This window comes from Clupea harengus, chromosome 14 (assembly GCF_900700415.2).
Source record: "Clupea harengus chromosome 14, Ch_v2.0.2, whole genome shotgun sequence".
Taxonomy (NCBI): domain Eukaryota; kingdom Metazoa; phylum Chordata; class Actinopteri; order Clupeiformes; family Clupeidae; genus Clupea; species Clupea harengus.
The window spans coordinates 10837743-10865173 of NC_045165.1; the positions used below are offsets into that span (position 1 = coordinate 10837743).

A 27431-nucleotide genomic window follows, 5' to 3' on the forward strand; every position below is an offset into this window, starting at 1 on the left:
ATGCGGAACAAAGAGGAAGCCTTGTTTTTTTTTTCTTTTTCTTTTTTCGGTTCTTCCATTTCGCGGTTCCGTACCTCAAGGTGCCGTTGCGGTCCCCAGAGGCCAGGTGCTGGCCATCGGGGCTGACGCACATGGTCCTGATGCCCGTGCGGTTCTCGGACGTCTGTGGGTCGGCCTTCTCTGTGTTGCCGTCGGTGCAGTCCGGGTCCAGCAGCGCGGACGTGCTGTTGTCCATGTAGATGACCTTCTGCAGGTCCTGCAACCACAACGCAAAACAGCAGCTTCAGCCTGATTATCAGTTCACATGCAATGCAAATGGACATCCTAAATGAGGAAGAATCTGCTCAATGAAAAGGCAACCCTAATTCAGTAGTTACAGTTTATAGATGCATTTCACATTAGACCCTAATTCAGTAGTTAGAGCTTAAAGATGCATTTCACATTAGACCAGTCAATATGAAGGATCAAAACTGGTTCCTGTTTTTTCTGTGGCCTTTTCAAATGACAGTGTTACAAGCACCGTTCTATGGGAGGAAATGAATACAGTCTGAATTGCTACAGCTTCCAGTTTAGATGTGTTAGATGTGTTAAATCAGCTGAATTAGGTGTGCTGTAAGACCCCAGGGAAACCTGCGTGAGAGAAGGACTACATCTTCAGTCTTCCACAGGTGTGAGAGTGAGGCGGCGGGGGGGGGGGGGGGCGCTAAAAGCTCTGAGGTGAGAATGGTGCCAGTGGAATCCATACACCTGCTCGAGCACTTCAAGGGAAAGTGTCTGTCCATGTAGCTAACGGAGTCTATTGATGGCTTATGGATTGGGTGGAAAATGCCTGAAGAGCAACTCTGTGTTTTTTTTTTTTAGGGGAAAGTCACTTTCCAAGGTGCTCTTTTGACTGAGAGAAAAACATCAATAGCTCTCTGTAGGTCATGTGACTGAAGTAGGCACTTAATCCCCAGTCCTCTGAAATTCTTTGAGAAGACACAGCGAAAAACTACACAAGTCTGCATACCAACTTCAAACCATGTTTTAATAATGACCAGATGCCTATTCGTTTGACCTCTAGAATCAGAACTTGGTTCCCTCTAGACTAGTTGAAACAGAGCTGGAAGGATGGAAAAAGCCCCATAAGGGGTGAACCATCTGGGATCAAGAACCACCCCAGCCTCTTAGTTCATACACAGCTCTAGAATCATGGCTACCTCCCTCAGCCTACTCGCAGGCAGCAGGCGGTTAGGTGATCAGACCAACTTCTGAGCACATAACATAACTATGCGCTTGACCTGCAGACCCAGGAGTTGGTTCCCCCTGACACTAGGCGGTTGGGTGTGCCTGACACTAGGCAACACCTGACACTAGGCGGTTAGATGTGCCTGACGCTAGGCGGTTAGATGTGCCTGACACTAGGCGGTTAGATGTGCCTGACACTAGGCGGTTGGATGTGCCTGACACTAGGCAGCACCTGACACTAGGCGGTTAGATGTGTCTGACACTAGGCAGCGGGCGGCTAGGCAGGCAGGCCTTTTCTCACTCACGTTGCTGATGACGTTGCGGCTCAGGCTGGCGTTGTGTGCGTCCGTGTTCCACAGGCGGACGGTGTTGTCTGAGGAGCAGGTGAGGAAGGAGCCGAGGGGCAAACATGGCTGCTCCCCTTCTCTGGTCTCCGGATACATCTGAGGACGCAGAATGAAAACTTTAATGAGCTCTAGGGCATATTGCTCCACATTGATATGATATTTAACACAATTATATAACATTCAACAATATATCAAAGTGGTTCTAACAGTACACCATACTGGGGTGATGAGTGAGCTGCTAAGCACTGTTAGGTGAAGGTATGAGAGGTGTGAACGCAGAGCAGCCTGTAAACGCCATAGATCAGTTCTCCCCAGCTCAGCTCCAATAGGATCTATTATTCATCATCAAATGTAGGTCGTATGTGTGGCCAAGTGTGGCCAAATTGGGGGAAACATGGCAAATCTACGAGGACCCAGTAACATGTATAAAATATCATCCAGGCCAAGTAACTAGGAGAACTCTACCTGAAACCCGCTCTGCATGAGTAGCATAACCACGTCATAAACATGTCCTGAACATGTCATTGCAGTTGCCATGTTCCATCATCATGGCAGTCAGTGGCCAGTCATATAATGGTGTATAATAAATATGATTGGTAATTCTTACGACAGTTTTTCAGATCGGGTAATTAGCACAGATCATGTATGGCATCTAAACTTCGAGACACATAAAACTGCTTGCCACAGTAACCAATGACAGTTTATGGTGATTACTGGATCTTGCATGTGTTGTTAATTAACCTTGTGTCCATCAGTGACATAAATATGTCAGTCATTCTCTCACTTACCCTCTAAATCACCCCTCCCCCCCCCACACACACAGACACAGACACAGAAACAGACACACAGACACAGACACACACACACACACACAGACACAGAAACAAACACAGACACACAGACACACAGACACACACAGCCTTCCCCTACACCTAGGTGCGAGACACCATTCTACCTATGGAGGTCTCCCACCTCCAGTAAAGCAGCTTTAAAATTTCTCACCAGACCTGTAGGTATCCTGGCCCGTGTGCGCCCCATCAAATCCGTACATGCCCCCTTACACACACTAGCATGCCTTACCTCCACGCTCCACACGCAGGCGGAGTGGTAGAGGGCCGAGTAGACCTTCCCGACCTTCCTGAGGTCCCTCACGTCCCACACGTACAGGCTGTGGTCGTTGTACACGCACGACAGCCAGCGGTTCGTCGGGTCATACGACACGGCCACCGTGTCTGGGTACCGTGCATCCGTCTTGTAGTTGAAGAGGTGGCTGATGGGACAATGAAAATCAGGAGAGACTGAAATGTGATGCATTTGAACGATCTCATTCTCTCTTGTTTAAAATCAGATGAAATCATACTGCATTGAGTCAGATTAATGAATAATTAACTTAAAAATGTTGAATGTATATTTCCAATATAGAGCTAATCTAGCACAGTCCAATGTTTCCTAAAAGGACAGTGCTGTACCATAACACAGTGTTGGTGTCTAATGTTGTAACTAAGACAAGAGCAGTTCAATGAGAAGACCGTAACAATGGCAACAGTTTCTTAGTGACTAGCTGCACAGCAGCACAGGCGGCTCAGCTGGCCTGCAACTGCAGATGGAATGTTCCTGTGGGACATGAAAATCCCTCTGCAGCTGAGAAGCTTGACCATGCCGTGTCAAACTACACGCCACTAACCTGACACACACACACACACACACACACACACACACACACACACACACACACACACACACACACACACACACACACCTGTACACACAGAGTGACGAAAAGGCCTGCGCTAACTCATGCACACTCACTCACTCATGCACACACACACACACACGGAAAACAAAAGAGCAGAAAAAAAATCCAAACAAAACTCTCTACATATTTATGAGCAGAGCTTGCATGCTCCTGTCAAGCAGACATTTTATGAAGGGCCTCCAGAGGACAAACAAGCCCACAGATGGACCTGTACACAGCACATGTCCAGGCTGGAGATGAATACAGAAACACATAACCCAAATACATTTACAAAAGGGAGGGAGGGAGAGAGGGACAGAAAGAGAGAGAGAGAGAGAGACACACACACAGAGAGAGAGATAGAGAGAGAGACACACACACACAGAGAGATAGACAGATAGAGAGAGGAAATTGCTTTTCTTTCCTGACATGGCTCTGAAAAGCTTTTTGCATATGCATGGCATTAGATGTGAGCTGGATACCATACAAGCCACGCCAGCCTGGACCGCTGCCTCAGCACTGCCCACACACACACACACACACACACACACACACACACACACACACACACGGCTGCACTGGGCTACAATGGAGCCGTTCGTCATACCCCGTGTATGATCTCAGTGACACTTTGAGTGGATAGCCACAACATTGATAAAAGGCTTTCATCCCCGCTCCGCTGCCAGATACACAATGCAATGGATCGGATTTCTTGCTGTATCTGACAGCACCGTGCATATTTGAAATACAATGACAAGCGTGTAATCACCACAGTCTTCTTGTGCTCTGTGAAACCTGCAGACCTTTGGACTTCCACACACTGGATATTTCATAACAATATAGTCGTCAGACCACAGGCACTTGAGTAAAGTATGTTCCATGAGGCCCTCCAAAAGGACCGAGGCAGGATCTAGCTGTGTGTATGTAAACTGTGTCTCTGTTTTCACCGTGACTCAGCCCACGGAAGTAGTCAAGCCAGTTTCACCGGACTAATCTTTCATCACTGGTAACGGCACAGAACCATGACAGACATCAGTTCCTTTTGTCCATTGTAACTTTCCTATGCATTTACCTTGCAAGCACACTGTGCCAACGTGTGTGTGTGTGTGCGTGTGTGTGCGTGTGTGCGCGTGTGCGTGTGCGTGGGCGTGGGCGTGGGTGTGAGTGAGTGTAAGTGTGTGTATGTGTGTGTGTGTGTGTGTGAGTGAGTGTAAGTGTGTGTATGTGTGTGTGTGCGTGCGTGTGTGTGCGTGCGTGCGTGCGTGTGTGTTGATTGATGTGTAGTGCATACGGGCCTCACCTGGCCTCCACCACGGTGGCGATGTCTGTCCCCAGGCTGTGGGGGCGGGGCAGGGTGCATATGAAGTGCAGGTTGATGGGGCTGAAGGCCCTCACTGTCCCATCAGCACAGCCACAGAAGATCAGGTCCTCCGTCACCGACAGAGAGGTGGCCATGGTGGTCTGGAAAGAGAGAGAGAGAGAGAGAGAGAGAGAGAGAGAGAGAGAGAGAACAGAGAGAGGGAGTGAGAGAGAGAGAGAGAGGGAGTGAGAGAGAGAGAGAGAGGAGAGAGTGAGAGAGAGAGATAGAGAGAGAGAGGGAGAGCGAGAGAGAGAGAGAGAGCGAGAGCGAGAGAGAGAAATGAATGAGTATCAATCCACTGAACTTAATGCTGTGGAACATGAGCCCCAGTGAGAGGGAGATGAGCTCATGGGATTAAGATGCGTATCCAATGCCACAGGTCTTCAGGCCATCTCCCTCCCCGCCAAGGACCCACTGTCGTTTTAATAAAACCTCACCTCCACCAAGTCAGAATTAACTGGAGAAACAAAAAACTGCTCGTAAAGTGGAGAATGGTGTAATGCAGTGATGACTGGTTCAAGTGCAAGGGTGGCTGTGGTGAGCGCAGTGGGATTGTTGTGATTTGGTGATCTGACATTTTGTCCCAGCTTCCAGGAGAAAGGACAGAGTGAGATTTGGTTTCATAAGCTCTTCTGAGATCAAGGGGACCGGCTCTCGGTGCCTCTGTGCGGGTGACATTTTATCCATGCAGGAATGTCACATGCTTTCATTTTTCTCCTTCTCCTCCAGACCACTTAGCCGTTTGCGATCAAAAACATATTTTACGGAACATTACGGGTCAATGGACAAGGGCCGCCTGAAGATGGAAGAGCGACTTAATTTGAGATGAGTGATTGCCACTCATTCAATAGTTATTTAATCCAATTAACCCAGAGCCTCAATCTTTATGCACAAAGTCAGCAATAAACAGGGGAGGGGATATTTATGATGGGTAGGAATCAATTTTGGGTCAGGTTATTTTTTTTTTGTCCTTCTTGTTGATGATCAAATCATGGAACGGAATGCCATGCTCTTGTAGCCAATGAGGCGTGAGACAGAGAGGCCTTTGTCTCCCTCCTTCTTTTTCTCCGCTCCATCGTTCTCTCTCTCTCCCCGTCTCGTTCACTCCAATGTAGCCAGGCAGCGGTGGGCTTCCACAAAGACTAGATTGTGAGGGGGTGCCCACCTGCTTTGACTGCGACCCAGTTTGACTGTTAGCGCACGGGTGCAGCCACCCTACTGCTATCTAGATTGGATCTGTGCTCTGGATCATGGGCTGTTTTTTGGGGGGGTGGATGATGAGTTCACCCCGAGGTCATTCAAGTCTCACTAAACTTCAGCTGAAGTCATGCACTCTCCACAAGCCGGGAGGGAACAACAGGCCCATTACATCTATTTTGGCCCTTTTCAGCCTGAAAAGCCATCTAAGGTTCTCAGTTTGCACATAGACCCAAAAATGGAACCAGGTTCTGTGGTTATGAATAAATCATCATCACCGTCACCGTCCAACTAGATGCAAGTTTAACCTCAGTGTGGTCCTCTGTACTCACAGATCAGCAGAAAACAAGTTAGGCGCAAATGAAGCCACCACAAAATGCCACCGGCCGGTGGGAAGCCACCACGCACTGAAATGAAGTGTGAAGACGAAGTGATCGACAAAGAGTGAGAGGGGACTGTAATGAGGAAATGCCTTAGCCTACGATGATTAGCATAACGATGACCTCTGACATCCAAACACCCGATGGAGAGGACAGCTGGGCGTGATTGACAGCGGTGCTCTAGGGTCCCAAGCCAATGAACAGTGGCACTGAGGGGAGAGTGAGTTGGGAGGGCGGGGGCTTTAGGATGTGACACTGAGGCGACAACTGCAGCGCAGAGAAGCGACTTACTGTGATACTGTCGTTTTTCTGGACAGTGTGTAAGGAGAGAAGAAGCACAACACACTAATATTAGACAGCGGCATGGGAAGATTAACATGTGCACAGCTTCACACACACACACACACACACACACACACACACACACACACACACACACACACAGGCTAAAAATGACGCACAGACATAGCAGGGCCTCCCCGCACGAGAGAGACAGCTGGGATTTGGGAATGACAAATATTTAGCCGACGAAGCCCATGAGAGGAGTCGGAGGTACTGCATCAGACCTCGATTAAGACATACACCTTGATGACGCACAACCTGGGATCAAAACACTCATCACCGTGCCGTCTGCTGAACCTTAGGAACCATTTATTTCCAAAGTGAACCATTTTGTAACAGGATATCGGCTGGAGCAGACTTAGGGTATCAGGATCCTCCTATACACAATACAACTCAGGCCACTCCTTCACTGGGGGCAGAGCCTTTAAGCTGTGCTGCTCAATCTCAGCAATCTCTTAATCCTTATAGGAAAACAACACTAACAGGCTATAGCTGTTCAGGTGCATGAGTCAGCCTTGGAGTAGTCAAGGAAATGCCTCTGACTGGTATGTCTGTCGCTAATCGAGGGGCTAGCCTCTGCCCACTTAAGTATAGTTTATCTAGGGCGAGGCGTGGCTGCTCTCCACATTTATCCACGGATGAACGGCTGAGGCCAAACTCACCCGCAGCTCCACCCACTTGTCCAGCAGCCGCTTGTCGTTGAACTCGCACAGCAGGCCCGAGGTGGTGATGCAGAAGGTGCTGTCGGCCTTGCGGCCCTTCCCACACGCCACGTCGCTGAAGAAGTTGTTGCGCAGCTCCCCCAGCAGACCGGAGCGGCCCAGCAGGGGCACGGTGGCGTTCACCTGCGGGCAGATTGGCATGGGGGCACTATCAGTAACACTCTCAGTAACAGAAGCACTTTCAGTAACACTCTCAGTAACAGAAGCACTCTCAGTAACACTCTCAGTAACAGAAGCACTTTCAGTAACACTCGCCACTCGCAGGCAAATCAATCCAACAACACACCCTTCACAATCGCATCAATCAAATGCAGAGGAAAACAAAGTAGTATGCAACTGTGAATGCAATGCAATAAAATAAGAATACAATCTAAGAGACTTATCGAATGCAATAAAATAAGACTTAAAATACAATCTGTGAAAATCATGCATTAGTTGACTGAAAGCAGCTTGCAATTGCAGAAAGGAGGTAACCTGTAATGCTGCTTTGAGTTGGGATGCCTCTTGCGAAAAAGGCAGTCAAATTCTGAGGAATAAGCCAATCTAGAATCAAGGATTTTTCATTTGCGCTCAACGAATGGAGAAAAGTCCATGCTGAGTCAGCATATTTGCTGCGGAATACCGTATTAAGAATTCTGGTTTCTCAGCGAAAATGAGATGCCAATAACGCTGGAATCATCTACACCGCAGTGAGCTGAGCTGACATGAGGGTGTCGGGGTGGTGGAACTTTGATCATTTGCATTATGCATCTCATGTGCACCTTCGCCTGACTCTTCCCTGACAGGCATTGAACTGAACCCACCACTGGCTCAGCATGTTTTTCCACCGCATTGAAAACCCCCACAGGACCAATGCTCTGGGATCAATACAGACCAGAAAACTGAGTTTCCCCACACGAGCAAGAAAAACGTGGGTTGTGGTCAGACGAATTTGGGGTCAGAGGTTGAGGGGGAAAGTGTTCTTTTTTGGCACACAGACCTTGGAGGACTTGGTGTGATCCAGGTACCAAAACTTCACGTGTCGGTTCCCTGCCGTGACGAAGTACGAGCTGTCATCGGAGAAGGACACGGCAGTCACTTTGCTGGACACCTTGTTAGAAGCCACCACAACGTTTTTCTGAAAGGATAAGTGGGTTGGACAGAGAGGCAGGGAGAGGGACAAGGGCACAAATTAATTTTGGCATTTTTTCTAGTCAGCATTTCCTGTGAGGAAATGAAAAAGGGAAATTAGCTCAGAATAGACCCTCAACAGATGAAAGAGATCCGTCAAGGAGGTGGACTTTGTAGTTATTTAGTCTTTAACCAGAGCAGTGTACAAATGTATGAAACTGTCACTCTTTGTATGAAATATATTTGTCATTAAAAATAAAAAATCAGCCAAGCTAGGCCTTAGACTATGACAACATTTACACTTACATATAAATGTAATTATTTAGCACACATTTGTATCCACTGTGACTCACAGCATTGCACAGACACACATGTTCATCAGTAATATGTGCTCTCTGGGGATGGACCCTATGACCTATGACCTGTGATGTAGTTAGCCCCTTCCTCTCCCAGACGGAGCTCTAATGAGGAGGAGCTGTAGTCACCTTCCAGGCCCAGACGTTGATGATCATGTCGTGCTGGTAGCCCACGCTGACGATGTACTTGCTGTTGGGGGAGAAGGCCACGCAGGACACGCCGTATTTGTGCTCCTGCAGCTCCGCCACCTGCGTCCGCTCCGCCACCTCCCACACCCGCACCGCTGGCATGTGCCCGCTCTGGACCGGAGAACCCAGGGCCCGAGGGGAACACAGAGAGGAACACAGAACCAGAGACGGAAGGGAGAGTGAATTTAGTTTGGTTGTTTCATACACTCATGGGTTCCCACTCATTTTCATTGAGAACATCTCAAATCTTTTCCATGACCCCTTAATGACCTTTTTTATGAAGGTTCACAATCTCCAAGTCAACACAATTTCATACTTTACTCCATAGGTTGGGCCTAATTACTAACTGGTAATTAAACAGCAATATTCATAAACATTATCATTGGAAGTAAAAGAATGGAGTAGAAATAAGATTATTAATTCCATTATACCTACATACAACAACATTTCATCACAAATTTCATGACTTTTCCATAACGTTCAATGAATTTGCTGAATTTCCTGAATTTTTCCAGGACTGAAAAATGGGATTTTGAAATTCCATGACTTTTTCAGGATTTCCATGACTGTGAGAACCCTATAATGTTTTTTGCATTTTAATTAGTGCTTTGGATTGGTGGTGTATATTAACATTATGTATTCTATGACAACTAAGCATTTCAATCTAATTTTCAATTAACAAAATCAGAGTGTGTGAGAGGTAGAGAAAGGTGGAGGAAGAGAAAGAAAGAGAGAGGGAGAGAGAGAGAGAAAAGGAAATACTGTGTATATGCATGTGAGAGACAGAGACATTGAGGCCAAGACAGACATGCATACTGAAAGATGAGTAATGCGTTTAATCTATGCAAAGCAAGACGGGGAGATATTCAAACCGCTTAGTAATGAGACGGACATCATACCCACAGAGACACACTGAAACACCCTTTACACAACACCGCGCTCCAGCCGTCTCAAACACGTGGCAGCCAAGCAACGGTTTTGATTAGAGCCTTTATCTCCCTTACGCAACACGATCGAGCACCGAAGATCCCGGGTGACAAAATGGGGACGGGCGAAGATTTAGCGCAGAACATCAGCAACGAGGCCACAGGGTCCTTTAACTGTTTGGATGCAGGTGGGTTTAGAAAAGCCCCAGTGTATCTATAAACCTCCCACTACAACGATAACTCTTCAGCGGCTATCTCAGCACGTAAGTCAGCCGTGACAGCACTAGCCAGCCATGAAAAGACTTTCATAGGCAGGGCTGTTGTTTTCACCGGGGTTTATAAATATTGGGCTGGGGTTGTGTTTGAGAGGGAGCTCGCTCAGGCAAAGCAGGGCCACGGGCGAACTTGAAGTTGGCAGTGACGGGGGACGAGGTGTCATGGCGCACTCCGGGGGCAGCGTACCTAATAAGAAACAAACAGAGGCCGTGGAAACAGGCAGCAGCTGCTGATCCTCTAAGCTGACGGGGTTTACAGACTGAGACTGGGGCTGGCGGGCAAAGGGCTCCCCGTGTAGGAGTCTAAGAGATGGGGAGGAGGGGTGGCAAGGGGTAGAAGCCACCCGCTGGGTCCCTTCTGCCCCAATCTCACTCGCTCGCTCTCTCCTTTTCTTTAACTCTCTTCTCCTTTATTCTCTTTTCAGCTTCCTGTCTCTGCGTGTCACCAGAACCAGCCTGTGCCCTTTCTGTCTGAGACTGCCTTACAAATCGCTTGATTTCTACCTCCTTTCACCTCTTCTCTTTCTCTCACTCTCTCTCTCTCCAACCTCCTCTCGTTTCTCGCCTCCGTTCACCTCTCCCTGACAGCAGGCGGGAGAGTCTGTGTGTAGGCTGGCACTGTGCCCCCCCCTCGCTCGCAACCATGGCAACAGCGGTAAGCACACACACTCACACTTCGCATTCGCACACTTGACTAATATGCTAACACCAAATGGAAAGGATTAGCCTGCCTCTCTCGGTGGGAGACACCACCAGCAAGAAGGGCTTGAGTGCGATCCACACGAAGGAGGAGAAAGACCGAGTGACAGACGAGACGAGTGCACATCCCCCCCTACCACGCCAGCTACAGGGCTCTGCTAACGAGCACAATCAAAACACCCCTCAAATGTGTAACAACACACACAGCTAGAGGTGCAGGTGACACCATGGAGTACCAGTCTCCTCATGGCACACAGAATTTGCAATTTAATCTGATGATTTTGTGCTGGATTACAAAACCACTTTCAACACAGCGCTGATGGGATTACAGAGGAGTGGCATCTGAAATATATCTGCATTACAGATGCGGGTAGACATCGCAGTTTGTTGCTAAATAAATCTTTGCTGATAGTTCATTGCTGAGGACTTGAGAGCAGCCGTACTGTTCTAGAATCAGGGCTTTGGTGTGTCAGTGCTCTTTTATGTTTCACCAACCAGATGTTTTTCCAACGAGATGGGAGGTTTTGTCAGTGTTCATACACCACGGGTCTTCAGTGTGCAAATGGTGATTTTGAGGTGGATTGTGCCCACCACAACAGCACTCTAGCAGTGACCAGCGCAAACTATAATGGAGGCAAACTGCACACTTTCTTACAGAATGATATTTGCAGGTTTTTTCACCCACGGTACAGACTCAGACCCCAGAGCCTGTGACAGCAGGAGCGCAGGGAATCACAGTTGAGCCGAGGCACATGAGCGACGTTTTGCTGTACGTGAGCACTGACATCTAAATGTTAAATGGTGAATGCTAATCGCTAAATGCTCAAGGGCTAGGGTCGTCTTACAACACTTCACATAACACATAAGACTGAAGGTCTTGGGGGGGCTCACCTCTCCAGTGACCACATACTTCCCATCCGGAGAAAAGGACACAGTGGTGATGGTTTTCCTGTGAGGAGAGAGAGACAGACAGAAGACAGGAGGCAGAGAGAGAAAGAGAGAGAAAGAGAGAAAGAGACGGGGGGAGGAAGAGGAAGTATTGAGAGTGCTGCTGAAGTGAATGCATCCTGGGCCCTCTCCACCAGCTTCCTGTCTGCTCCACAATGACAATGGGCTGCACTCGAATCCAACATGACCTATAAATGTGCTTGCTCGCTCGCATACAGGAAAAGACCTCTTTTGTCTTCTAAGAGACTTCTGCGTAGCAGAAAACCCCTAAATATTTACAGTTCAGTGTGTGGCCATTAGATTTTAAGGGCATTGGTCATTTAGGTGACCTGTACACTGGAGATGTTCCCTAAGGAGCCTTTAGTCCGCACGTATCATTCTATGTCAGAGAAACAAGTCCTGGCTTGTGGTATGTCAACAGGTTCGGCCTTGCCTAAAGGCAGCCAACGATAATACGAAAGGTAAACAAGCTCAACTCAAGGCTGTTTGTCCATGACTGTTCTGGCCTGCTAAAAGCTCATGGGAACTTTGCGGAAAATCTCATAATCACTACTTTGGAAAACTACCCGATTAGCCTGAGTAACACTCAAAGGTGGGTCTGCTAAAACTACCCATTTGCATTGCCTTACAGTGGAGAACCGGCATATCTAACAGACAGATCTAACTCCTGTTTGCTATGCATTTAAATAAGCCCTACAGTTTCCTGGACCATCTCTAGGCCTCCAGTCACACATGGGTATCAGAGATCCCAATTAGCCTAGGCTAACCCTAGCAGTTGTCAAACAGGTGGTCCAGGTCCAGTGGCTCCTGCAGCTGAGGGGCATAGAGTCTAGGTTAGGGGGCAGCTGTGGCTTGGCTTTGAGGTCGGGCGCTGGCAGCCTCCGTAATCATGGAGCTCTTTGGTGTTCGATTAAAACGAGGTGATAATGACCAGGCTGACCGGCCCGTGTCAATTATGCAGCCAGCTGAGGACCAAACGGGTAGGGCATCATATGGCAACAAACTAACAGGGTTAAATATCACAGAAGCATTAGAATAGCAAGTTGGTATAAAAGATAATGCTAGATTAACAGGCAATATATATATATAGGGTGACGTATTATCCAAACTGTCTTACATATGAGGTAAGCATTGCATTTATTGCAGATCATCCAAGGCACTTGTGCAGTTACTGTATATGTTTGGGATAAACCATTAGGTTATTAATAGCATTTCTCATGTGGCTCATTGTCCATTGCCTCCAGGAGATGGAGAGAAGCTGAAGTCATACCTGAAGCTGTTGACAATGTGATGCTGCTTGTTCTTTTTGGGGTTCAACAACACCACGACACATCTGAGAGAGAGAGAGAGAGAGACAGAAGGGGTAGAGACAGAGAGAGAGAGAGAGAGAGACAGAAGGGGTAGAGACAGAGAGAGAGAGAGAGAGAGAGATAGAGAGAGAGAGAGAAAGGGTGAGATGCAGTTAGACATTTGGCTCAGAACAGATAAAGCACGTTTTTTAATACGGAGTAATATTTCACTGGGTAGGTGACACAGTAACTGACAACAGCAGGAGAAAATACAGCATGCAATATCCGCAGCAGCTTCAGCGGCTACCACTGTTATTATCATAACTGACAGAGGGGCCGTTAGGCTGAGTGATTCTCAAGAGAGCCTCCCAGGGAAACAGCCATTTCCATGCAGGCTGCCCCATGTGGGTGAGCGTGTGTGTGACATCCTCGCTGAGAGACTCTGTGTGTGTGTGTCTGTGTGTGTGTCTGTGTGTGTGTCTGTGTGTGTGTCTGTGTGTGTGTCCTTTCCTTTGTTTCATCTCCAAACAGGGGAAAATCTCCACAATCCCCTGAAAGGGCCATAAACATGCTGGGGCTTTCATCATGTGGAATGGCCGTGAGTGTCGTGCACGGCGTGTCATTAAGGGCCAGCACTAAAAACGGTGGGGGGGTAAACGCGGCGGTCGGAGCCTTCATACTGTTGGAGAGTATGAAACTACGGGTAGGAGAAAATGAAAATGGTATTTGATTTGTTTTAAATTGAGAGATCACCTGTCTTAAAAGGTTTTGTTTTGATGTTGATGGAGATGTTGTTTCATTCACATCTAGCTTTTAGAGAGTCATCTGAGTTTGTGGAGAAAACATAATGACACAGCCTGCACTCACAGAGGAGGGGGAAGAACTCTGAGATACCTTCAATGTTTCTCTTTCACTACAAGCATTGGATCTCAGCTTCGCTCAGAAAATAGCTCCTGTTGACAGGTGAAGGTCGGCTGTGTGTGTGTGTGTGTGTGTGTGTGTGTGTGTGTGTGTGTGTGTGTGGATGAGATGTAAGTAGGGGTGCAGATTGAGAGGAAGATCAAAAAGATGCAAGCTGTAGTTCCTTCAAACTCACCAAATTCAAATGCACTCACCCTTTAACACACAAACAAAGGCTATGAAAGAAATAGCCAGGGAGACAGAGAGTCTTGTAGACACCCACCCACACAAACACACCCACACAAACACACCCACACACCACTCAGACTTCATGGGCCTTAGCTATACTAATGTAGTCCTCGGCTGCTGGCTAAGGGCCATCTTTGGGGTTTCTCAGTAAACATGGCGAGACAAAGCTCTGTAGCCTTCAGCTCACACTTTACGGTGTCACTTCCACATCCATCTGGGGCCCAATCCCAGGCCCCCGGGAGCTTCGTAAAAAAGCCCACAATGCAACGCTGTTCCATCTCCATGCCCACAAGCAGCAGAGAAAGAGGCGGCCTCTCTCTGAATCAACCCTGATGCTGCCTCTGTGTCATGTTTCACGAGCCTGACCGCATCAAAGCTGTGGCCCCAAGGGGGGAGAAGAAGAACTGGGTTCTCGCATATCAATAAGACATTACTCAGCGAGCCCAGAACTGCAAATCCAGACCCGTCCTGCCGCTTCGATGTTACGGAGACGTAGGAGGCGGATGACCCGAGGTCAACCTGGGAAAATAATGGGGAAGAGCAGGGCCGGGTCCATTGACAGGCCGTAATGCCATGATTGGCTTGAGTAGTGGCAGGTATTTATAGAGGCCGCTGAGAGGATTGGCAGGACCCAGATCAATGGGAGGAGGAGGAAGAGGAGGAGGAGGACGGCATGGATGCGGCTCTAAGGGCGCCAAATTAATGATCACACCTCTTCTGAGGTACAGGATTGTGTGTGCCTGTGTGTGTGTGTGTGTGTGTGTGTGTGTGTGTGTGTGTGTGTGTGTGTGTGTGTGTGTGTGTGTGTGTGTGTGTGTGTGTCTGGAATGTTCTCACACATTCTAACACAGCGTTCCAGTATGTCTACACAGAACACAATGTGCGAAACAAAGAAAAATATACAAACCACAATCACTAAGAAAGAAAGAAAGAAAGAAAGAAAGAAAGACAAAGACATAAAGAGGATGAAACAAAGAACGACAGAAAGAAACAAAGACTGAATGAAAGACAGGAAGGCAAATATGCCCAGCCATACATCTCCTCCAGCTCACATCAGTTGCCCCATGCAGGGTAAATGCAGTGCGGGGGCGCAGCTGGTGGACCGCTAGCCCTGGTCTGTTTGGAGCTTTTATTGAGCGAACTGTTCTTTCACCCCGGCGGGAGAGGAATCGGTGCAGTAGGCAGCGAACTCTACCGAGCCCAGAAAGATTATCGATAAAATTCCTCCTTTCAAAACAGACGCACCGAGATACCCTGCCTCCAGTCTGGCTGCGGGGGGTGTTTGAAAATGAGAAGACTTAAAGAACGCCCCCACCCCCCCTCCCCAACCTCCTTCAGTTGTGAAGTTATAACATCTATGTCAGGATCTGAATCTTGAGCAGACATCACTCCAGAGAGAGAGAGGAAAAAAGGGGGGGGGGGTTCCCTTTCCTTTTTCCTCCTGGGTTGATCTGAAATGCTCTCTCTCTCTCTCTCTCTCTCTCCCCAGGAGAGTCTGAAGAAAGATGTCTCCTTGAAGAGGGGGGCTGAAGTATTGCCACAGGGCATTTTCAGACTTAGATGCATAAATGAAGCCTGTGCTCAGCCACACCACAGTAGACTATAGAGATACTGTACAAGGAAACATGCCCATAAGGAAAGATGGCTCCAATGAACATATGTGTACATCTAGCTACGTCTATTTATTTTTGTTCCTTCTGTTGTCATCATTGTAGACGTCTTCCTATAATTGTAAATGAGAGCAGACATATGGACATTCATGTAGGTCAATCCTCTGAATATAATGCATGCGAGTTCTGTGTTGAAACCATTGAACCCAGTATGTGTAACCTGTATTCTGTCTTAAGCCCAAAGTGCACAGATGATGTGCATTCATTACTTCTATGGTAGCATAAGCTGACCTACTTACAGTGGGAAGCTAGGACAGAATGTACATGCTACAGAAACAATCCAATTCTATGGTCCTTACAATACTTATTTATTCTGATCCTTGGTCATCTGAAAGCACCTCTTAGCACACACACACACACACACACACACACACACACACACACACACACACACACACACACACACACACACACACACGATTAATGTATTTGAATTGACCAATACTGATTACACCACAGCATCCAAATATTAATAAAGAGCCTATTATGTCTCACACAACAACACAAACATTGTGCAAGTACACACACACCCCCTGTGTGTTTACTGTCCTGGGTGTGATGTGTGCACTCCAAACAATTAGTCTGTTTACTTGCAAAATACACAACCCTTTCTTTATAGGTCTGTGTTTGCTCAAAGCAGTGGTCTCCCTGTGTGAGACATTACTAGGGAGGGAAAGGTGATCATTAGTGGGAAGTTAAACCCACCCTACCAGAGGTAAAGACAAGTTAAGAAATAATCAGTTCTTCATTTAAATCCTATAGAAAGACGGAAGAGGGCGTAAATCATAATCCTAGTTTCATTTCCCATGGGGAGCTCAAACACAGATGAATTGTGGGCTAATTGACTTTGGACAAAACTGTCTGCTACATAAGCGTATGCAAATCTTACATGGATAAATATTTGCCTATTTCAATTAAAACTGCATGACATTTGCATTTTTACGACCTGAATTGTGTGCCAAGTTTTTGCACTCTGTGACAGAAATTAAATAAAACACCTCAGCAAGTTCACTACACAGAACATTTCTTTTTTTTTTTTTAACAGGAAAAAATACCACATTTAGAAGTACAGTAAGCACTGCACTGTACATATGCTAGCCTCAATTCATGTCTCCTCCCTCGTGGTCTTTATAGGCCACAGTGCAGCTCCAGGGGATCTAGGCCGGTCTTGGGCCTCTCACCCCTCTATAGTGGACAGATTATTATCAGGCTGAGCTGGGACAATGGCGGCCCTCTGCCAACCGCGCTGATTCAGTGGATGGAAGAGGAGCGCTACGCTAACGCTACAGAGCTCCAGTCAAGCGTGGCAAACTGTTGACTGCGCCGCACAAATGAGGGGCATGGCTGAGGGTCCAGGCTCAGACTCTAGTTAGACAATCTCTCTCTCTCTCTCTCTCTCTCTCTCTCTCTCTCTCTCTCTCCCTCCCTCCCTCCCTCCCTCTCTTCCTCTCCCTCTACACACACACACACACACACACACACATATATATATTTATACATAAATACACGCTCAGATACACTTGTTTTTATAACTTAGCAGTAAAAAAGAAACAGGCTCCTCGGGGCTGCCTGTACAAACAGACCTACTGTGCAGAAGTCATGGACTCAAGACTCAAATTCATTCTGCATTCTTCTGATGTAATGGTTTCTCGTTTCTTCCCTGCAGATGTCCTGCAGCCGTCAATTATTTGGACAGCGCAGGTCAAAGTGGACGCACAGAGTATCTCTGAAGATAAGGCTTCAGCACCCTGGCATTCTTACAGAGCATGAAAGGCCATGCAGATGTGCTCAAACAGCCTCCAGGAAACGGCGATTGCAGCTGTTGTTTTTAGGAGTAAATACATGAGTCATTTTTGGTAACAACTAGCTTGAAGGTCAAAAAATCGGACTGCCTCGCTCAGCTCAGCTGAGTAACATCACTGGCACAGCTATGTAAACCTAAAGTACATGTTCACACCAACACCTCTTCAATAAATATTGTGGTTCAACATGTGCTACGATTGTGTGTGTGTGTGTGTGTGTGTGTGTGTGTGTGTGTGTGTGTGTGTGTGTGTGTCTGTGTGTGTGTCTGTGTGTGTGTGTGCGTGAGCATGCACCCCACCTACAAACTCCAGCCAGGGAATGTACGGAGTGATGTCTGCTCCATGCTCCACGAGGCTGCCAAAACCCTGATGCTGGCTGCCGTGTGTGTGTGTGTGTGTGTGTGTGTGTGTGCTGGCTGCCTTCTCCACACTCTAAACAGTAACAGTGTGTGTGTGTGTGTGTGTGTGTGTGTGTGCTGCCTTCTCCACACTCTAAACAGTAACAGTGTGTGTGTGTGTGTGTGTCTGTGTGTGTGCTGGCTGCCTTCTCCACACTCTAAACAGTAACAGTGTGTGTGTGTGTGTGTGTGTGTGTGTGTGTGTGTGTGTGCTGCCTTCTCCACACTCTAAACAGTAACAGCCACATCGGTGCTAGGAACCACACCCTGTGTCCTTCACTCAGAGTAAACCCAATGCGGTCTGGCCTCCTCACCAGCTGAGGCTGCAGCTCCATGTTGAGTCAAACACTTAAGCGCCAAAACGGTCTGCTACAGCCGACACACTCACACATGGGGAACAAAAAACACAACACACGCACACACACAAAGTCTGGTTACCTGGAAACAAGAAGAATCTCATCTCCCACCAAGGCATTTTAGGAGGAAGATCAAGGACTAGACTAGAATATTCCTGCTTGAGATCTCTGTATTATTTAACAGCATGCTCCGTTTCTGTGCTGGAGGGAGGATTCACACACCTAGCCATCTTGCATGCGGTGCGAATGAACAAACACCACAGAAAACAATAATGCTCTGACAACGCAGCGGATCAGAAGTTTCCCCATCCGTGCCACAGACCCAGAGGGTCCAACCACTAAGATGACTGCAGGACATAAAGAGACAGACAGAGGGAGAAAGAAAAGAAAAGAAATGGATGGATGGAACACAAAAAGAAAGAAAAGCAGGAAGGCAGAAAGAGAAAAGTGCCCCAGTCTCATGTCGAGAGGAGTTCCTACTGATCTCCCTGCTGTTGCTTTTAAAAATACAGGGTGGCAGTCAACATGGCGGCATCATTTTGGGATTGATCTGCCCTAATACCACAGGAAATGGACCTGGGGAACAAAAGACGAGGCGGCGGCGTGAAAGCAGAGCAGATGCATCCACGGAGGGGGGGGGAGTGGCCTGATGGCTGCCGCAGCCCATCTGGTGAGCGCGGGATCAGGCCGAAACAGACAGGTGGTCAGGCTGCCACCCGTGGAAGAAGCTGTGGGGAGGGATATCAGATATCGGATTCCCTCCTGCCCCGGTCTGGCTCCTCAGAGGCCTGGTCTCCGGTGATCCCACATCAGCGGAACCGCACTGACCTCGCTCGGCCAGGGGTAACCCTGTGGAACTCAGCAGAACCTGATGGCGCTTCTCAGCCTCGTAACCACCGCCCCAGCCCCCGCCCCTGCCCTGTGCACAAATGTGCACACACACACACACACACACACACACACACACACACACACACACACACACACACACACACAGACACACACAGACACACACACACATATCTGAGGGATTCTGTCTGCATGCCTCTGGCAGTCCAAACACTTGCCAGATCCACCCACCAGCCAAGAGGCAAAGGGTCGATCCCCTAAAGCCTCAAACCCCTTGCAGATCATACACACACACACACACACACACACACACACACACACACAACCACACACACACACACACACACACACACACACACACATCTAAGGGAGTCAAAACCCTTGCCCACCAGCCAAGAGGCAAAGGGTCTATCCCCTAAAGCCTCAATCCCCTTGCACATCTACTGGTTAATGCCGCAGGAAATTGGAGGGAATGTTTTTTAGCTACGCCGGAACACAGTATAATTGGATCCCGGTTTAACTGGCAAAAACAACCTATAACAATTCAGCACTACCATTATAGCATAGGAGCGGTTAAGAAAATGGAACCAGAGGTAGTTCAGCTTAGGCTGATATTACTAGACAACCTCCTCCTCCCACTCCCTCATTCTAGAGCGGTGCCTTCGGATGTGCCGACGTTTGAAGTGCACTCTCAAAGCCAGCCCTGTCCACTGTGAGGTAAACATCTTATTCAAGGCATTAGGCACCTTTGGCGTAAATAAGTGCGATTGTTGCATAAGGCAGCGGGGGAAAGCTTGCGTAACATCGTTTGAAATATGCCTCCCTTAACGAGGGCACGGCAAGGTCACCTCAGTCCGTTTACACTGTGTATTCCTACACGATGGGCCACCATTAGAACAGCACTCAGGCTGAGGGTGAGGAGCAGTGAGATTGCCCTGTGTGAGGGTCTCCCAGGGGCCAGGCAGTCTGCACAGGTAAGGTGCAGGTGACTGGCGTGGTGGAGGCTGCTGAGCTGAGGGGTGGTACGTGGTGGTGGTGGTGATGGTGATTCTGCTGGGACCCCCGAATGCTGCAATGCAGCAAAGCGGCAGACCACCCCCCAAAGCACTTTTTTTTTTTTTTTTAAATGCGTCCACTCACTGCAGAAGGCATTCCCTTGTTCCTTCCTTTCTTCCCTCCCTCCCTCCCTCCCTCCCTCCCTCCCTCCCCCCCCCCCCCCCCCCCCTCAATGTGTCTCGGTCTCGGACACCCACGCACACCTTCTCTCTCTCTGTCTCTCTCTCCCTCACACACACACACATACATGTATACTGCATACACACACGTGCCCACAGTCACCTTCCTCTCTCTCTCCCTCCCTCTTTCATTCTTTCACGTCCTTTCTGTCTCTCGCCATAGCTGCAGTGAGGCACCCTCTCCTTGCCGAGCCACACTCTCTCTGTCCTCAGCCATGCTCTCTCCGCACGTAGTGCTACTGACCCACTTTACTGCAGTGCTTTCCTGGGGAGAGAGAGGGGGGAGAGAGAGAGAGAGAGAGAGAGAGAGAGAGAGAGAGAGAGAGCAAAATAAAGAGATGGAGAAAAAGAGAGGAGGGGAGAGAGGAGAGGGGGAAAAGAGAGAGAGTGAATGAGTTAGAGAGAGAGAGAGAGAGAGAAAGAGAGAGAGAACGGGAGAGAAAGAGAGAGAGGAGGGACCCTGACACACATTTTCATGCATGTTTGATTAATACAGTGGGCCATTTATGCTGGCTGCCTGGCACGCACTTCACATTCAGCCTCATCACTGAAGCTCATTCATAATAGAAAAACTCATCCTCTGGCAGTTCAATAACATCCCGGCGCAAACGCACGGGAGGAAGGGGGAGAGAAGAAGAAATGAGCCTCACAGGAAAGACAATGGCTGAATTATCCTCCAGGAATCCATCAACATCTCTGAGTGACTCAGAGAGAAAGGAGACAAACATCAAATAAACAAGCACATTAAATCAGCCAACATCATGGAGTGAGTGAATAGTCGAAGAGGCCAACGTGGAGTGAGACAACTTGCAGTCATTTGATAAGGAGATAGCTTTAGATTTGGCTCTTTACCTACAGGGCAGGCAAAATGTGGCTGCCAAATAACAACAAGTGCTCATTATTTACATTTTCTTCCTTCAGACAGGCTGGGTTTTCTGGTTCTTCCTGTCTCAGCGGGTGGATGAAGGATGACGCACACCCTCACACAAACATGAACACACTCTCACATGTGCACACAAAGCATGCATGATACAAGTATGTACCGCACGAGGACCGTGCCTAATAAGGACATCGCTGCACAATTCCCCCACGGTCAAGCAGCTAAAAACACCGTTAGGAAATATTGAGGGGTTTCTGGACTTCGGTTTTATTGAATCAACACTTCATATTTTTCCTGTCATCTTTTATTATTTCAGCTGCAAATCACAACAGGACAAAGCCTGTAAAACTACAAATAAACACCCTTATATTGTTATAAAATATGACGAGGATCTGTAGAGGAGTTAGAGTAAGCAAAAAAAAGCAACAGTGATTCCTTGGAGCCTGACTAATAAAGCTGCCACAGACCTTGAACTGTACCGAACGTGCCTTGTGCTTTCCATTTGGGAGCCACTAGGAAACATGGACAGCCCATTAGTGAGTTCATCTCTAATTAATAAACCAGCGCAATCCAGTGTGGCCTCATTCACCGCGTATTACCTCACACACTCTAGGGGACACTAAAATCTATCTTAGTTTTGACATTCACATGGAGCCAGACATAATAATAATGAGATAATGTGTGTGTAAAACCAATGGCTGAAAACCACCAGAACCTTCCGTCAGACTTGGACCAGGGTGTTTGACACTTAAACAGTTCACTTCAGTGCAGCACATCCAAGAACTGGAAAAAGACACAGAGAAATTTGACTATGGCCGTGAATTTGTGTGGCAGTGGGCTCAGGGTCTCTGTTGCCTTTTCCAAGTCAATTGCTTTCGCAACCTCAACAAAGCCACGCAGGCTCTGTAATGGAATCGGCGCACTCCAGAATCCTATTACCCAATACTCCAAGCCAATACCCCAGAGGCCAGTTTCTTCTTCGACAGCTGCAAGAGTTCTCTGATTGACCCTTTACACACACACACACGCACACAGTTCTCTCCTACAGTAAGACACACACACACACACACATGCACACACAGACACACTGTTCAGAGCAGAGCTCAGAAACAGCCAGATAGCAACTGTGAGTCCCTGAGTAAATTCATGAGCTGCTGACTGTGCACTGAAGGGGTGTGTGTGTGTGTGTGGGGGGGTGGGGGGTGGGATAGAAAATCTTAAGCTGCAGCCTAAATTGTAAAAATAAATGGCAACAGCCCACCACCAATCAGTCTCCCTGTATGCTCACCTGAACCTCAGACTGAAAGCCACCGCAGCAACTTTAAGCAAAATCAGCTTAACTACTCCGCTTGGACGATGGATACACACAAACACACACACACACACACACACACACACACACACACACACACACACACACCACACCACACAGCCCTAACAATCAAATCATAATGCTGACATGTGCACACGCAGATGTGAGACTCTGTTTGTGTGTGTGTGTGTGTGTGTGTGTGTGTGCAGGCTGTGGGGATAGTCCTTCAATCATGAACCAAAAGAGCTTAGAAAACCAGGTGGACGTTCTCCCAAGCCAATAGATCTTTTCAATTCCACTGCGAGCGGAGATGAAAGCCACATGGCTGAGTCTGGTGAGGCCCAGACCGAAGACTCTCAGGGGTCTGACTCTTAACTCAACACCACAGCACAGCACAGCACAGCGCATCGCCGCTGACCACTAACCACTGCCTCTGATCTGCTCAACTGAGACACTGGAAGTCGTTGAAATTGATCAACTCTGCTTTGGCAGGCTCAGGCCAGATGGGCCTTGTGTTATTATTTATTCCTAGACAGCAGCCGTTTCTGCAAGGGATCTGGCCCAGTTACGGCCCTGCTCTGGCACGGATCTGTTCTCGAAGTCAGGTGCTCTCGAGCGCATTACTGTAACCTAACTCTCCTTTGATGTAAAGGGGCGCGCTTCAAAACCCTGCAGACTGTGAACTCACAAGACGCCGAGTGGCCGGAGAGGAGAGAGGACTGTTTTTCACACGAGCTGAGCACCAAAGCCTAACTAGTTAATGGGATTAAGCAGCAGCCCCATGTGACAGAGTGGGGCTGTGTCTCTCTCCCCCACCACACATACTGACAAGTCAACGCTGTTTTCTCGCACTGGTATGAGAACAATCTCACTACGACTCGTCTGGTTAGCAAAGCAAAGTGAAAGGAAATGACACGAAACATTTTTGAGAACTAGCTAAACCTGTAGGACACATTCAGGTCCATGGAGAATTAAAGGTCCTAGTTTCAGTAAAAGCATAATTCAAAATAGTATTCAGTCATCTAACCTAAAGAAAGACACTATTTAGTCTAGAGTCTAGAGCCAGAGTTCATGGGCTGCTATGACCCAAGGCCCCCCTCTGACATTTGCGGGGTTAGAAAACAACTTATTAAAAGCAGTGGACTTGGACATGGGCGGACAGAGTCAGAGATAAACAAGTTACCAGTGATTAAATCTTCAATATGGACACAGAGTACTCCCAGTTCAACTGCCTTAAAAGGGAACTCCTGTTTAGGTTACACAATTAAATTACTGTATTAGGAGGGACAAGAAAGTAGTCTAACAAAATGGTCACTGCATCTACAATAAGGGTCAAATGTAGTCTGTGTTATAGTACAGCACAGGAGGTTTACAATGGATACCATACATTCTTCAAATAGTTCAGACTCCTACGGCAAAGACATTCCACACAACCCATTGTCTGGTCGGTTCTGTGGGACTTCTGTGGGCCTGTGCATGGATTACATCCAATGCCAATGACTTAGGGCACTGTGAGTACCTGGCACACGGTAGGTCCCAGCACGAGTTCTTGCCGTAGCATCTGAACACTACTGATTAGGTTTCAGCTTCTTAGGATCTGGTGATTATTTGCTGACCAATTTATCAACTTCAATTGCTCAATTAATTGACAAGTTGATGAATTGCTTCTGTAAAAGCCAATATGCAAGTGCTAGCACTAGAGACTGTTAACAATGGCTGAACTCTGGCGCTGGACGAGAATTCTCCAGTCACCGGATTAATCCTGGAGCTCTGAGGACGAGTCTGGACGCAGACTCATCTCCTCCCCCACGTGACCGCAGCTGAGCTCATGAGGGACTCAGGCTGTCCACCTCAGAGCTTTAAACCTCTCTTGCCTGAGACAGCATTTCCTTCCAGCAGGCCACATGGCTTCCCCTTGAAGGGTAAATACACACACACACACTCGTGCGCACACACACACACACGCATGCACACACGCAGTCACATGCACACACACACACACACACACAGACACAGACACACACAGAGCTGAGAGTGCTGAGAGACAAGTTTCCGTTCTTGCCTCCATGCTAGCCGGAGTCCCTGGGCCCAGTTAAATCATCTGGCTGTCTCCAGACTAGTGCTGAGGTTCATTCAGAATTCCCTTTGTCATTTTTATTCACATCTTTTTCCTTCAGCGGCCTTTCACCAGGGACACCCCAGCCTGCAGCACGCTTTGAAAATCGGAGAGGAGGGAGTAGAGCCGTGGACTACAGTGCTTTTGTGTTCCGTCTTGCTTGAGTTTGAACGTATTACAAGTCTAACAGTGGAAAATGGAAAATAATGTCGCAAGGCAAAAGAATGAACACTGTATATAAAGCTGTCAGGGAACAGTGTGTGCAAAAATAAGCATACGGCCACAGCTCACAACAAGACTGTGCAGTGACACTGCACTACGCTTCACAACAACAATGGTTCTGTCTCAACCATAAATGCAGCTTCAGCACATTTCTGTGAAATCTGGAGGCAAAATTCTGTTTACAAACACTGAACTGTTACCAAGTAGCGTAACACCACCATGGTCTCTGCAACTAGCGAATCACTCCGCTGATTCGAGTGCCTCTTTGAAGCCTCCAAGCCTGTCCAAGGAGCAGGCCAAATCCATTATCACATTTGTTCCAAGTGGACACAAGTAAAGAGAGAACCCGCAAGGCATCACGTGAAGCATATATCTGCCCCCCACCCGACCCCCAACGGAAATACAGTTTTTTTTTTTATCTCCTCCAGAGCTTTAGTGGTCCTATTGTTTGACGTTTTCCTTGTGGTGTTTTCTGTGAAGTGTTAGTTAGTGCTTCTGTCTTCACACTCACCCTGCAGGGTAGGCCACCAGGCCGGAGCGCGGGTCACTGGCCAACGCACGGTTTCCTAATGTGGTGATCCCCAAGACCTTCTCAAGCGTCACCTGCAAAAACAGCAATAAAGAACCGAGTTGACATGGACACCATATTATCGTATTACGCCGCTATTATAACAAACAGTGGACAAAACCAGGAGGACAATATGACACCAGTTGTCATGAGAATAGCATTGGCCTGAAGTAGATAGCTGGTTTGTTTTGTTGTGATGGTGTTTACATGTTTGGCAAGCAAGTCAGAGACTCAACAAACACAAAGCAAGATTATAGAGGAATGTGATAACAGTCCTGTTCACAGTTGAGACAATCTGCCGAGACATTAACAAACCTTAGCAGAAACCTTAACAGGAAGGAGTCAAAGCGCATTCTCAATATGTATGAGGAAAAAGTGCAGTTGGAAACAATAAGCATACATAACAATGCTGCCACATAAGAGGGTTTGTACTAAACTGTGGTAACGTACTGATCAGGGAAACTAGGTCACACTTCCTTTGTTCCTTTCTGATTAATATTGAGTGTTTGACAGGTCGGAAGTTGTCATTGAGTAATTCTGCTTTGCCAGCTGTGTTGCCAACTAGGCCCTGTGTCACTCTTTAATGTATCTGGCTGGGAGCAGTGGTTCTACTTTAGCTGCTGTACAGTAAACATGATCAGGAGCAACATGCTGGAGATTTAGTCAATTCAGCTGGAATTACACTTATTAGAAACCGGGCTGACCTTGGACAGTTTAAATGTCCAAAGACATTTAAATTCAAAATGTGTCACTGTAGTACACACAATGAAAAAGAAACGTTACAATAACAAAGATAACAACATGTAAATATCTTCTCCATCAACTTTTCAAATAAACTATTGTCTAGCTCAACTGCTAGATCAAGGTTCTTATAAGAGCCATACCAACATCATGGAGTTAATGCCCATGGAACACAAACACACAGATAAAACATACATCTTCCGCACGTGGTAAGTTACTTAACTGTCTGCTAAATACAAATGCAAATGTACACTTCACAGATAATGTAAAGCTTGCATCCAAACCATAGTCAAAGGCTGAAGTTTCTATTTATGAGAAAATAAATGTAGGCTAAAAGCACAGAAAAGAACTGCTAAATTAGGATCATCAATCATAAGCACTGTCAGCTGGGTGTTTCACCAGCACGGCATAAACAACCTTTAGTGTAGATAGAGAGCGAGTAACGCTAGCCTACATCAGCACTTACAGTGGGTCCTCTGGGCTTAAAAACTCTCCTCGGCTTCAGCATTTTCTCAAAAAGCCCAATCTAACTCGGCTCACAGCGCTTTCCCCCTTCCTCGGGAAGTCCTCCCCGTGTCCAGCTGTGTCCAGGGGTAGGGGTAGCTGACTGGACACTTCATGTCGCCATGTCAACAGACTGATCTAGCTGGGTCAAATCCATCATCCATTTAAAAAGTATGATGCATTGTTCTCACAAAAGAATGCACATACTCACACATACAGAGTGGAGAGTGAGTGAGAGAGAGAAAAAGAGAGAGAGAGAGAGAGAGAGAGAGAGGAGAGAGAGAGAGAAAGAGAGAGCTAACACCTGGAGAGAACACTGTCGATCCCTGTCATTCTCTCTGTCAAATGAGCATGTCAGCTCTGCTCTGACTGTATTTACTGATGGAGCCTCATCACATGACAACTTCTGACTTCTGACAAAATGTGCACTGCTTAGACCAGCAGCCTGTATTTTGTGTTTTCACCAGCAGGTTTTTTCATGTCCTTCACCCCACACACACACACACCGTCTTTCAGTGCCCGTCATG

At 47.5% G+C, this 27431-nt stretch overlaps 1 protein-coding gene across 6 annotated transcripts in view; it reads right to left on the reverse strand.

Annotated features, from left to right (window-relative positions):
• The window catches only part of mapkbp1 (mitogen-activated protein kinase binding protein 1), a 51753-nt gene that overhangs the window by 20030 nt on the left and 4292 nt on the right, over positions 1-27431 (reverse strand). For 4 of the 6 annotated variants that reach the window (XM_031580279.2, XM_031580280.2, XM_031580281.2 and 1 more), the window contains 11 exons: positions 25603-25694; positions 13084-13146; positions 11757-11814; positions 8906-9076; positions 8290-8427; positions 7251-7433; positions 6538-6555; positions 4610-4770; positions 2655-2844; positions 1533-1670; positions 75-256 (listed from right to left, as the gene is read on the reverse strand). In XM_031580279.2, the coding sequence (XP_031436139.1) occupies positions 75-256; positions 1533-1670; positions 2655-2844; positions 4610-4770; positions 6538-6555; positions 7251-7433; positions 8290-8427; positions 8906-9076; positions 11757-11814; positions 13084-13146; positions 25603-25694 (1394 nt within the window). Of the gene's footprint in view, positions 1-74; positions 257-1532; positions 1671-2654; positions 2845-4609; positions 4771-6537; positions 6556-7250; positions 7434-8289; positions 8428-8905; positions 9077-11756; positions 11815-13083; positions 13147-25602; positions 25695-26866; positions 27372-27431 lie in introns of those variants that run through there. The other 2 variants (XM_031580282.2, XM_012826785.3) reach the window with 2 other exon arrangements.